Source organism: Vombatus ursinus, unplaced genomic scaffold (assembly GCF_900497805.2).
Source record: "Vombatus ursinus unplaced genomic scaffold, bare-nosed wombat genome assembly UNPS02014794.1, whole genome shotgun sequence".
Lineage (NCBI taxonomy): Eukaryota > Metazoa > Chordata > Mammalia > Diprotodontia > Vombatidae > Vombatus > Vombatus ursinus.
The window spans coordinates 30,454-44,948 of NW_020954572.1; the positions used below are offsets into that span (position 1 = coordinate 30,454).

The window sequence follows — 14,495 nt, forward strand, 5'->3', positions numbered from 1 at the left end:
TGTGTTAGAGCCAGTTCTAACCAGCGTTTTTAAAATTTTCACTGTAAGCATTTACATTTTTAAAATCCTCAAAGTTACAAATTAGGCTTGATTTATTGTTTGTTGATTGACTTAAATGATGGAGAAAATATTAATAGCTCAGATTAAACTTAAAAATGTATATTGCATTCATTTCTTTTTCCTCAGAGAGCTGGTTCCTAAACATTTATCAACACACCTCGGCCTTGAGCCTTCTCTAGTTCTCAGTTTCCTTATCTGTAGAGTGAGAGGTTTGTACTAGATCCCTTCCAGCTTTAAATACAGTCCCAAAGGTAGCAATTCTGGATTTGTGGTCGAAAGACTTGGACTTGTATTCCAGCCTTACCATCTCTACGACCTCAGGCAAATCACCCTCTCTGGACTTCAGTTTTGACATCTGTGTGGTACTTCTGGTGCCAAGATGGTGGAGAGAGGAATGATCTCTTGAAGCCCTCCGGAATTCCCCTCCAAACAGCTAGAAAACCACCTCAGAATTGGTCTAGGAACAGGGAAGCAGTTTACCAGCCTGTCAGGAAAGCTCTGTCTCTCTGGGGTAGGAGAAGAGGGAGGTGGTGCAGCAGCAGCAGCAGCAGCAGCAGCCGTCTCACAGCAGGGGGCCTGCAGCAAGGCTCCAATCTTGGGGCAATCCACCATCAAGGTCCTGCCCTCCTGCAAACCAACATCCCCCTAGGGAAGCTAGCAGTCTGTGTAACCCAGCAAAGCCCCACCCTAGTGACCCCAACCCCAGCACAAGCTACCAGCGACCCCACTGCTGACCAACAGTAAAACCCTTCCCTGGGGATGGCCAACAGAAAGACCCCTACCCCTGGGGCCTAGCAGCAGGGAGAACCCTGTTTCCATAGCAATCCAGCAGCAGGGTCCCACCCTTGGGGCAGACCAGCAGCAAGATCACTCCTCCAGCTGTTACTATAGCAGTCTAGCAACAAGGCCCCACCCCTGGAGCAGGCCAGCAGCTAAGCCCCATACCCAGGGGAGGCCAACAGTAAGGGCCCTCCCACAGTACAAGCCAGAAGGGAAGCCTACCCTCCAGAGAAGCAAGCGGCTAAACCCTGAAGCCCAGTGAAAGCCAGCAGTAAGACCCAGAGCTCCAGCACAAAAAACCTGGGACTGGTACAGTGCAGGACCAGAGTCCAACTCTCATATAAAAACACCAAGTCAAAAAAAAAAAAATACACAAAAAAACCCAAAAAAAGAGCTTGACTATAGAAAGTTACTATGGTGATCAGGAGGATCAAGATACAAACTTGGAAGAGGACAATATTATCAAAATGGCTACACGTGAAGCCTCAAAGAAAAATGTAATTTGGTCTCAGGCCCAAAAATAATTCCTAGAAGAGCTTAAAAAGGATTTGAAAAAGCAAATTAGAGAAGTAGAAAAAAATTGGGAAAAGAAATAAGCATAATGCAAGAGAGTCGTGAAAAAAAAGAGTCAATAGCATGGGGAAAGATAATACAAAAATTTACTGAGGAAAATAACTCCCTAAAAAATAGAATTGGCCAAACGAGAAAAGGAAGTACAAAAGTTCACTAGAGAAAATAATTCCTTAAAAATTGCAGTTGAACAAGTGGAAACTAATGCGTCACCAGGATACGTGATGGAAACTAATGCAACATCTATGTGACATCAGGATATGATAAAACAAAATTTTAAAAAGTAAAAAAACAAATGTGAAATTTATCATTGGAAAAACAGCTAACCTAGAAAATAAACCAAAGAGAAATAATGTAAAAATTATTGGACTACCTGAAAGCCGTGGTTTAAAAAAAAAAAAAAAAAAAAAAGCCTGGACATCTTTCAAGAAATTATCATAGAAAACTGCCCTGATATATTAGAACCAGAAGGCAAAATAGAGATTAAAAGAATCCACCAATTGCTGCCTGAAAGCAATCCCAAAATGAAAACACCCATGAACATCATAGCCAAATTCCAGAGCTCACAGATCAAGGAGAAAGTATTACAAGCAGCCAAAAAGAAACAATTCAAATATTATGGAGCTACAATCAGGATTACACAAGATCTGACAGCTTCCACATTAAAGAACCAGAGGACTTGGAATATGATTTATACCGGAAGGTAAAGGAGTTAGGATTACAACCAAGGTTTACCTCCCCAGCAAAACTGAATATAATATTTCAGGGAAAGAAACAGATATTTAATGAAATAGGAGACTTTCAAACACTTCTAATTAAAAGACCAGAGTGAAAAAATTTGATCTCCAAATATAAGACTCAATCAAGGGAAACATAAACAGGTAGAAAAGAAACAAGAAAGAGAAAAATAAGAAATTTAATAAGGCTAAACTGTTTATATTTCTATATGGCAAGAAAATATAAGTAATAAAGTTAAGAGCTACAAATAAGAGCAATTAGAAGGAGTATACAGAGACAGAAAGTGTGGCTATAAGGTGACTTTGATATGATTATACCCCCAAAAAAATCAAAATAAAGGGGTGAGAAAGAAAATCACATTGGAAGAAGAAGGAGAGGAGAGATTGAATGGGGATAAATCATCCTACATAAAAGAAGTATGAAAGAGCTATTATAATGGAGGGGAAGATGGGGGGGTGGCAGGCAAAATTTAAATCTTACTCTCATCAAAAGTAATTCAGAGAGGGAATAACATACACACTCAGTTGGTTATAGAAATCTGTCTTAACTTATAAGGAAGTAATAAGGGAGAGGGATCATAGAAGGGGGAGGGGGAACTAGTAAAAGGGAGGGTATATTGGGGAAGGCAGTGATCAGAAGTAAAACACTTAGGAGGAGGAAAAGGGTGGGGGGTAAGAGACAGCGGGATAAACAGGTGAAAAATAGCATGGAGGGAAATACACAGTTATAACTATGAACATGAATGGAATGAACTCTCATAAAATAGAAGTGGATAGTAGAATGGATTAAAATATGTTGTTTACAAGAAACACACTACAATATGTTGTTTACAAGAAACACATTTGAACCAGAGAGATAGACACAGGGTAAAGTAAGGGACTAGAGCAGGATCTATTGTGTTTCAGCCAAAGCAAAGAAAGCAGGGGTAGCAACCATGATCTCAGACAAAGCAAAAGCAAAAATAGATGTAATTAAAAGAGTTAAAGAAGGAAACAATATCTTACTGAAAGGTACCATAGACAATGAAGTCATATCAATATTAAATATATATGCATCAAATGGCATAGCATCTAAATTTTTGAAGAAGTTGAATGAGTTACATGAGGAAATAAGTAATAAAACTATACTAGTGGAGGACCTCAACTTTCTCCTCTCACAACTAGATAAATATAACCAAAAATTAAACAAGAAAGAAGTTACAGAGGTGAATAAAATTCTAGAAAACTTAGATATGATAGATCTCTGGAGAAAATTGAATGGGAATAGAAAGGAATATATGTTTTTCTTAGCAGTGCATGGCACTTACACAAAAATTGACCATGTATTAGAATATAAAAACCTTACAACCAAATTCAGAAAAGCAAAAAAAGTAAACACATACTTTTCAAATCATAAGGCAATAAAAATGATATTAAAAAGTAAACAATGGAAACAGAGATTAAAAATTAATTGGACATTTAAAAAAATCTAATCCTAAAAAACAAATGGGCAAAGGACAAATCACAGAAACAATTGATAATTTCATTAAAAAATGACAACAATGAGACAACATACCAAAATTTATGGGATGCAGCCAAAGTGGTACTTAGGGGAAAATCTATATCTCTAATTGCTTACATCAATAAAATAGAGAAAAAGCAGATTAATGAATTGGGCATGAAACTAAAAAAAAAAAACTAGAAAAAGAACAAATTAAAAATCCCTAATTAAACACCAAATTGGAAATCTAGAAAATCAAAAGAGTGATTAGTAAAGTTGAAAGTAAGAAAACCATTGAACTAATAGTAACAGAAGCTACTTTTATGGAAAAAACCAATAAAATAGATAAACCATTTGGTTGATTTGATTAAAAAAAGGAAGGAAGAAAACCAAATTACTAGTATCAAAAATTAAATGGGTGAATTCACCACCAATGAAGTGGAAATTAAGACAATTGTTAGAAGCTATTTGGCTCAATTATACGTCAATAAATTTGACAATCTAAATGAAATTAATTAATATCTATGGAAATATAAATTACCCAGATTAACAGAAGAAATAAAATACTTGAATACAACCCCCAGTCTTAGAAAAAGTAATTAAACAAGCTATCAATGAACTTCCTAAGAAAAAATCCCCAGTATCAGATGGATTCATAAGCAAATTCTGCTAAACATTTAAAGAGCTGTTAATTTCAATACTATATAAAGTGTTTGGAAAAATAGGCTAAGAAGGAGTCCTACCAAATTCCTCTTATGATACAAATATGGTGCGGATACCCAAACCAGAGAAAAAAAAATTATAAACTATTTTCCCTAATACTGATACAAACATTTTAAATAAAATAACTAGCAAAGAGTTAAAAATAACTAGCAATGTATCACAAGGATCATACACTATGGCCAGATGGGACTTATACCAGGCATGCAGTACTGGTTTAATATTGCGAAAAGTATCAGCATAATTGACTGTTTCAGTAACAAAACTAACCAAAATCATGTGATTATATCAATAGATGCAGAAAAAACCTTTGAAAAAACACAACAACCATTTTTCTTAAAAACACTAGAGAACATAGGAGTAAATGGAGCTTACCTTAACATGATAAGTAATTTTTATCTAAAACCATCAGCAAGCATTATCTGTAATCAGAATTAGCTAGGAACCTTCCCTATACAATCAGGGGGTGAAGCAAGGATGTCCATTATCACCTCTATTATTTAATATTGTATTGGAAATGTTAGCTATAGTTAAAAGAGAAGAAAAAGAAATTAAAGGAATTGGAATAGGCAATGAGGAAATAAAACAATGACTCTTTGCAGATGATGCAATGTTATACTTAGAAAATCCTAGAGAATCAATGTGTACAAACAGTTGAAATGTTCCTAGTCACCAGTACTGTCCCAGGCTTTCTCCTTGTGTGTGTGTGTGTGTGTGTGTGTGTGTGTGTGTGTGTGTGTGTGTGTAGACAAAGTAGCTTGTACAAACAGTTGAAATGTTCTCAGTCAGCAGTACTCTCTCAGGCTTTCTGTGTGTGTGTGGCGGGGAGTGGGGTGGGGGGGCTACACAATAAGAGACAAGGACCTCTAATGTTAACATTGGCTTACATACAGTGCTGTTGGGTAGGGAACTCTGCTGCGAAGTATTATATAATGCATTCCAAAGATAAACCATTTGGATATGAAACACACCCCTACCTTTACTCCCATAGTGCAGGTAAATAACGGGTGACGGGATAGTATCTTCTTGTCAGTCTGAAGCATAAAGCTTTGGGGAAAATAGACTAATAAACCTGGGGAATAAAATGATATTTTTATCAGAAGGCATCTTTAATTCTAGGAATTGAGCAGGTCCTTTGAGTTTCACATGACTTTAAATAAGCCGATATTGGAAAAATGATATTGAACATTAATAATAATGATAATAGTAATAGCAGTAACTGGCATTAATATAGTGCTTTAAGGTTTGAAAGGTACTTTACATACATTATCTCATCTTACAACAACACTGTGAAAAAAGTTCTACAGATATTATTGCATTTTTACAGATGAATATACTGAGGCTGGCAGCTTAAATGACAGCTTCAACTTCAACTTCTCCTTAAATGAAGGAGTTGGTGTCTGTAGTGGGATTTAAACTCAGATCTTCCTGCCTCCAAGTTCAGCACTCCATCCACTATGTTATAATGTTCCAGTGTTTATACTTGGGTCCCATCTGTGTAGCCTGGTATGGTAGAAAGGGATTTGGCTCATCTATCTTAGCTATATATGAGGCTTACTCTGAGCCTCAGTTTCTTCATCTATAAAACAGGGTGCTCTCTGAAATTCTGAATTGCAGAGCTGGTGCTGACCCACACTGGAAGAGGGAATTCCTTACCAAAATCTCCATACACAAATAAAATAAGAAGTCTCGTCCCTAAATCAACAAACCATGTCTCAAAGGCTCAGTTTCCTTATCTGTAAAGTGAGAATAATAATACTTGTACTATCTATATCCTGGGTTTTTTTTGTGAGGAAAGTGCTGTATAAACCTTAAAGCGCAATATATAATGTTCAACTATTATTTAATATTTTTGTATTGTCATGGGGAATTGCTTTACCTTTGCATGTCCTTTTCCATGTGGATGGCAGTTTCACTAGGAGATGGTTTGAATTCAGGCTAAACAAGCCTGGCAATTTAGTAAGAGTCTTAGGCGGATGTGATTCCAGCTGTGAATGACTTCAACTCATCAGCACCATTGTCCTTCCTTTTGGTATTGTTCTTCTTTGATATTTTTGCCCAAAATAATTTCTTTAAAGCAAAGAAAAGTAATACTGAAATACACATAAGCAATTAATCCTTTTTTTATTTTAAAAATATTTGTAAGACACAGCTTTTGTGATTTTAGGGAACTGAGGAATAAAGCATCTGTTCAACAAAGATGAACTACTGAAGGCCTCCCTGTCTCTGTCACATGCTCGTTCAGTGCTCATCACCACTGGGTTCCCTACCCATTTCACTCATGACCCACCTGAAGAGACTGATGGTCCCCCAGGAGCCATCGCAGTGGCTGCCATTTTGCAAGCTTTAGAAAAGGAGGTTGCCATTGTTGTTGATGAGAGAGCCATGAGCTTGCACAGAAAGATTATTGAAGACTCAGTCAATCAGGGTAAGTTGAACCAAATGAGACTCATGTGGGCATGGATTAGATACTTTTTCTGTATGGTATTTTGACCACTTTCAGCTCCCTAGGATAGCCTTAGGCTGTGGAGAAGGCCTGAATTCAATTTTATTCAAAACCACAAGCATTATTAAGTGGCTACTCATTGCTAGACAAGAGGTGTGTGTACCCACCTCCCACCTCTCCCCTTTTTGTGGGTTGTTATTGTTTGGTCCTTTGGTCCTGTCTGATTCTTCATGACCCTATGGACCATAGCATGCTAATGCTGTCAGTGGGGTCATGAAGAGTTGGACAAGACTGAAAGATATTGGAGTGGTTTGCCATTTCCTTCTCCAGTTCTCTTTACAGATGATGAAATAAGGTTAAGTGACTTGCCTAGGGTCACACAGCTAGTAAATATCTGAGGCTAGATTTGAACTCAGGTCTTCTTGACTCCAGGCCCAGTGCTCTATCCACTGAGACATCTGGCTGCCTCTTTTGTGGGTAGCAACGCTCTTCTAGAGTCAGAGCAGGAATGTTTATCAACTTATTAAAGGATCTAGAAATAGGTAAATATGTTGTGATGTCAGCTTGAAGTCACTACCCATCTCTACATCATTACCTCCCGATTCCCAGTGGTGTTTAGAGGAGGAGAATAGGTATTCTAATCTGCATCTCACAGCCTGCTCCTTTAGACCTTCTCACCCCAACAAATTACACTCTCAGAGAAGCATTTAGGCTTTTACTCTTATAATAAGAGGGCCTGAGTCCCAGAAAGTCATTAGTTTAAAATCATAAAATCACAGCGACTCTAGAGAGGCAACATAGGCACGTAGGTTTATAATATAAAACATAGGAACACAGAGCTGGAAGGAACTTAAGAGGCCATGGAACCCAACCTTTTCATTTTACAGATGAAGAAACTGAGGGAGACAGAGGTTCAGTGACTTGTTTACAGTCATACAGCTAGTAGCTGCCCGAGGTGGGATTTGACCTCAGATCTCCCTGGCTTATGCTGGTGGTACCACTGACTCAACATCAAGGCCAATCACTTTACTACTTTGGGCCTCAGTTGCCTTCTCTGTAAAATCATTTGATCTTAATAGTCTCTTCCATATTTGAAGTGTGGTGACTCTATATCCTATTAGGCTTATAGTTTTAGCAAGTAAACACAATGATTTTGACTTCAGTTCTTACAGCTGCTTTGATCGTTTTTTTGCTGACCATGTTCCTAGAGTCACCTTGATTCTCCCTACTCATTCAATCTCCTCAAATCTCAAGCTGTGCACTCCCACTGTACATAAATTCTGATCCCCATCTGGCTCAGCCTATGACTTGAATGGATGATTTGATACAGTGGATTTTGGAAAGCTTTCATTAAATTTGGAAGAAAAAGTTGAAGACCAGTGGAAATTTTTCCAACCCTACCTGTGATTTGAATGTAAATAATTTTCAATTATCTGGGGAAAACCTAAGATCGTGCAGTACTGCTAAGCAGAAATTCCTTGGACGACAATGGGGACATTCATCCACTTATTATAATGCCTACATCTCACTTATGATAAATTTATGGTTGGTGATATAATCTGGATCTTCATCACTGCTCTGTAATTCTCTACTCTTATTGACTCTGTCACTCATTTCCCATAATTCTTCTTCTCATTGTCTGAAGTATCCCTTCACCCTCAAGCCTAATGTTATAGCCTCCTTAATTGAGAAAATTGAGGCCATCCTAGGAGAACTCCCTCAGCATTTCTCAGCATCACCATCTATCCTGTCTCAGAGGAAGAAGCAGGCCTACTCCTTGCTGTGGTTATCTGCATCCTTGATCCATCTCCTGCTTTCCTGAGGACCTTGCAACTGTCTCCTCACTTGCATTTATTTTGATTTTCTCCCTTTTCATTGCTTGCTTCTTCTTCTGGGCCTAGCCTAGATCATACTAGTTCACACAGGTATGAAATTAGAGTGCCATGAAATACTCATGGGCCATAATATTCAGTAAGAATAAATTTATTTACAATATAAGGTTTACAATATATTTACTTATATTTACAATATAAGTAATAATGATTACTAACTAACTCAAATGGACGATTTTCTTCTGTGCCTCTACATTTGCCACAGGAGTGTTGGGTTGGAAAGACATCCCATAGGGCTGTGAGAATTCCATTATACCACCACATGCCAAATCGTCATGAGGAAGCCATGCCAATGGTCTCCTGGACCAATGAAACCCCAAGGTTGGCCTCATTGGCCCCATAAAGAAAAACCAGCCCAACCTATGTAAAAGAGATGCTGCCAGTACCTCTCCTACCATGCTCCCCGTCTGTCCTCAAATATGCTCAGGTTCTCCTTAGACCTAAAAAAAAAAAAAAAAAAAAAAAATCTGTCCCTTGAGTCTTGACCATCCAGGTACCATTCCATCTCTCTCCTCTCTTTCATTACTAACCTTCTTGAAAAAGTGACCTACACTTGATGCCTTTCCTTCTTCATCTCTTCTCAACCCCTTGTAATGGTGTTTTTCTTGTCACCATTCAATGGAAATTACTCTTTTAAAGGTCAGCAATGACCTTCCAATAAACAAATAATAGAATTTTAGAACTGGAAGGAAAATCACAGAACATTAAATCCATCCTCTCCCATGTTACCAGTGAGGAAAATGAGGCCCAGAACAGGAAAATGGTCTTATTTCAGTTCTCATCCATTTGACATCTCTAAAGCATTTGATATTGTTGACCACTTCCTCTTAATGGAAGCACATTAATGGGGCTCTTCTCCTTTGACTTCAGAAATACCATATTCCTGGTTCTCTAATTGCTGCTCTAATCATCTGTTCCCTGTGACTCTTTGTCCTCTTTCCATTCTCTTTAAAATGGGTATTTCCTAAGGTTATGTCTTTGAACTATTCTCTTTTTATTCTTTGTTCTTGACAATCTCTGGGGCTTCAATGATGACTTATATGCCAATAATTCACAAATATACGTGTGTGTGTGTATATATATACACACACACACACACACACAACACAACACAGAATACATACACATACATGCATGTATCTATATGTGTATATATGTATACATATATGTATATTAAAAGAGGGGAAGGAAGAGGGAAGGAGGGAGAGAAATCACTAGGTGGTACAGTGCTGAACATAGAGTCAGGAAGACCCGAGTTAAAATCTGACCTCAAACACTTATTAATTACATGGTCCTGGGCAAGTCCCTTAATATTTCTCAGTCTCAGTTTCTTCTTCTGTAAAATGAGGATAATAATAGTACCCATCTCCTTGGGTTGTTATGAGGATAAAATGAGATAATATTTATTTGTAAATGAATTTGCAACCTCAAAGCACTCTATAAATGCTAGATATTATTGTTGTTATAATTATCCTCTATGTGTCTAGTCTCCAGAGTTCTACTCCCATATTTTCAATTGCCTATAGAATATCTGCACTTGAATGCCTCACTGAAACCTCAAACTGAGCATGCTCCAAACCAAAGTTACCATCTTGCCCTCTCAACCTGCTTCTCCTGATTTCATCATTCCAATCATTATTATTACTACCATTCATTTAAGTCTTCAAAATCTTTATGTTATTTTTTGGTGCTTCTTTTCCCTCTCATCTCAAACCAGTTTCCAAGTCCTATCAACTTTACCTTTATAATTTCTCTGGGATCTCTGCTTCCTCTCTATTCCTCCTGCTCCCACCCTAGTGTAGGCCCTTACTACTGCACTCTTGTGCTATTGCAATAATTTCCTAATGGGTCTTCCCATGCCCCTTCCAAACCATCCTTTACTCTGCTGTCAGATTAATCTTCCTTATTTAATTACCAGGGAGTGCTACTGGCCAAGCGCCTGATCCTTTTCAGTGGTATGGGCCAAGTGTTGGTGCTCCAGCCCAAACCAGAAGGTACTCAGAGGTAACACTATGTTCTCTATGATCTTGAGAGACCTACCTCTGTTTCCCAGCACTGCCCTTTTTGTGGGTGGCAACACTCATCTGGTGAGTCTTAAAGAGTGGTATGTGTGGATTTATGCAATTGACTCTTTAGTCTTGTGGTATCTACACCCCCCCTGGGAAATTCCACTAGCTTTGCTTCCCTGCTGTGATTTAGAACTTTAAACACAAAAGTATGCATAATGAAATTGATCATGTAATCACAGCTTAACTGTATATAGTTCTTTACACTTAATCATAGAAAAGCAGGAAAATAATCAATTACTATATGCACTGGGTTCCCACAGCTTGCAGAATTTCTAGTCTCTAGGCAAGCCCTTCTACCTAAAGGGGAGAAAAACAATTTACTCTGTGTTTTAATGGCTATCATGTATAGTGCTTTCAGGTTTGCATAGTATTTTTCATATCTTATTTGATCCACACAACTACCCTGTGAGCTAAGTGCTATTATTAAACTTATTTTAGAGATGAAGAAACAGAGGCTGAAGGAGGTCAAGTTACTTATCCAAGGTCACACAGCTAATTAATATTTTGGAGGCAGGATTCAAATTCAGGTCTTTCTGGGTCCAAGTCTGTCACCCTATTCACTGGGGTGCCTAACTGCCTCTTAACTAGAATCTGCCAGAGATATAACTTATTAATAGATAAACATTCTTTCCGAGACAGAAATTCAACAGAATTCCTCTTGCTGATTAGGAAAGCCCTCTGATGCAAGCAATTTCTAACATAATTTTTTAGTAATAACGAAATGCAAGATTAAGAAATTCCCCAAAGATGTACAAATTCAATAGCAATGAAGAAAAGAAGAATGTAGGTTTCAGTTAGAGTCTTTGAATTATTCACCAAAATGAACAGTAATAATATTAATGTTGGTACTCATCCCTGTGGGGTAGTTCTATCTTCTTGGAAAACTAAGAATTTACTCTCTTAATCTGGTCAAAGGCATATCCCACTCTTGAGTTGGTCTATGATAAATAAGAGAAATTTCCCTCTATTGATCTACTCACCAGTTCTGAATTTTAGAAGTGAAGTGAATTAAGTATATTTCCTGTTTTGATTAGGTCTTTAATTCAAGAGACACTAAGAAGCAAAAAAAAGAAAAATAAAGACCGGGTCATGAAGATTGTAACAACATAAATTCCTTTTTTCAAACTTTTTTTTCCAATTAATAAGAATTTATTTTCTCTCCCTTCTCTCTCCTTCCTCTCTTCCCCTAATTTTTTCTACTTATTTATTTTAACCTTCATTTTTAAAAAAATTTGAGCTCCAAATTCTCTCCCTTCCTCCTACCCCTCCTCCACCCATTGAGGAGGTAAGAAATATATCAATTATACATGAAGTCATGTAAACATATTTCCATATTAGCTATGTTGAAAAAATACAACAAAATGAAACATGAAGAAAGTGAAAAAAGTATGCTTCAATCTTGACTCAGAGTTCATTAGTTCTCTCTGGAGATGGATAACATTTTTCATCATACGTCTCTTGGAATTGTCTTGGATCATTGTATTTATCTGAGTAGCTGTCTTTCACAGTTGATCACCTTTACAATATTGTTACTGTGTACAATGTTCTGGTTCTGCTCACTTTACTTTGCATCAATTCATATAAGTCTTCCCAGATTTTTCTGAAACCACCTGCCTCATTATTTCTTGTAGCACAATAGTATTTCCTCCCAATCAGATACCACAACTTATTCAGCCATTCCCCAATTGATGGGCATCCCCTCACAATTTCCAATTCTTTGCCACCACAAAAAGAGTTCCTATAAATATTTTCTGTAGATGTGTGTCCTTTTCCCTTTTCTTTGATACTTTGGGATACAGACCTAGTAGTGGTATTGCCGGATCAAAGGGTATGTACAGTTTTATACCCATTTGGGCATTCTTTCAAACTGTTCTCCAGAATGGTTGGACCAGTTCACAACTCCTCCACCAATGCATTAGGGAATCTATTTTTCCATATTCCTACCAGTATTTATAATTTTCCTTTTTACTTATGTTAGACTCTCTCATAGGTATAAGGTAGTACCACAGAGTTGCTTTAATGGGCATTTCTCTAATCAGTAGTGATTTAGAGCATTTTTTCATGTGACTATTAATAGCTTTGATTTCTTCTTCTGAAAACTACATGTTCATATCCTTTGACCATTTATCAATTGAGGAATGACTCTAATTTTTATAAATTTGACTCTCTGTGTATTTGAGAAATGAGACCTTTATCAGAGAAATTTGATGTTAAAATTTTTCCCCCAAAAGGACCGACGTGTACAAAAATATTTACAGCAGTTCTTTTTGGGGTGGCAAAGAATTGGAAATTGAGGGGATGCCCATCAATTGGGGAATGGCTGAACAGGTTGTGGTATAGGAATGTAATGGAATAATATTGTGCTATAAGAAATGATGAGCAGGCAGATTTCAGAAAAACCTGGAAAGACTTACATGGACTGATGCTGAATGAAGTGATAAGAACCAGGAGAACATTGTACACTGTAACAGCAACATTGTGCTATGACTATCTTTGATAGATTTAGCTCTTCTCAGCAATGCAACATTTTACAGATGAGGAAACTGAGGCAGACAGAGGTTAAGTGACTTGTCCAGCATCACACAGTTAGTAAGTGTCTGAGGCAGGATTTCAATGCAGGTCTTCCTGACAGCCCTCTATCCACTGAGTCACCGAGCTGCCTCTAATTATTACTTTGTGCTTTCATTCAAATGATTACCTATACCTAGAATGACCTCTGAAAGGGATTGGCAAGGTTTGAAGTTCAGGCTGCAAAAATCAAAGATTCCAGCTAAACAAAAGAATGATTATTAACTTCTGTGGCTCTATAAGGTGGTGAGTGGATCATTCCTATCCATCCTTTTAACTGAAGCCTTTCTTAATTTCCCTAGTTATAGATGACTGTTCTTACTCTGACCTCTGACATTTCTAGGACTTCCTTGATGCATTTATCATGTTAGTGGTTATTTGCATACATACCATATATCCCTAACAGTGTGTAAGCTCCATGAGCAAAGAGATAATGTCTTAGCTAAATTTTGTATATGATCTAGTATTTACTACAACTTTACCTGCAATAGATACTTGATAAATGTTTTTTTGAATTAAATTGTATTGAAACAACATGGGATTTCAAAAAGACCTTTAAAAAGTCCAACAGCAATATAGCACCAAAGTCATTCTTATTTTGAGTCATACCACAAACAAAAACCTTTCTTTGAAACTCAGGACCATACTTTGTATTCCCTACAAAGCATTAATAAATCCTTCTTGATGGACTTCACTTGATTTGACAAAGCTTTATGGAAAGGGTCAACCCAAGGTCTGAATTTTGGCTTTGTAAAGGTCCTTCCTGTTATGCTCATTCTCCAAACTGCTGAAGATGTAGAGACAACATACTGTCTCCCCAATTCAATAGAGAAGAAATAGAAAAATATAGGAAGATATATTGTCTCCCCAATTCAATTCAACAAACGTTTGTTGACACTATACTGGACTCCTGGGGCAAGCAAAGGTGAATGAGACACACACTCCCTACTCTCAGGAGTTTACACTGTAGCAGAGAACATAAGATAAATTCACGAATATCTCTATACTTGAACTCTCTCTAGTCTTCCAGTCTCACATCTCCAACTAAGGTTACCTGCAGCATGATATGGTTGCACTTTGATCTGTCAAATTTAATATACTCCAACCCAAACTTAGTGTCTAGTAAAATACAGAAAGAGAAAAGTTGACTTACAAGCAAACAGGATAAAAGAG

At 37.3% G+C, this 14,495-nt stretch overlaps 1 protein-coding gene across 1 annotated transcript in view; it reads left to right on the forward strand.

Annotated features, from left to right (window-relative positions):
* The window catches only part of DGLUCY (D-glutamate cyclase), a 77,417-nt gene that overhangs the window by 28,723 nt on the left and 34,199 nt on the right, over window positions 1-14,495 (forward strand). Inside the window, 1 exon segment of the mRNA XM_027870109.1 lies at window positions 6,515-6,775. Within this exon segment, the coding sequence (XP_027725910.1) occupies window positions 6,515-6,775 (261 nt within the window).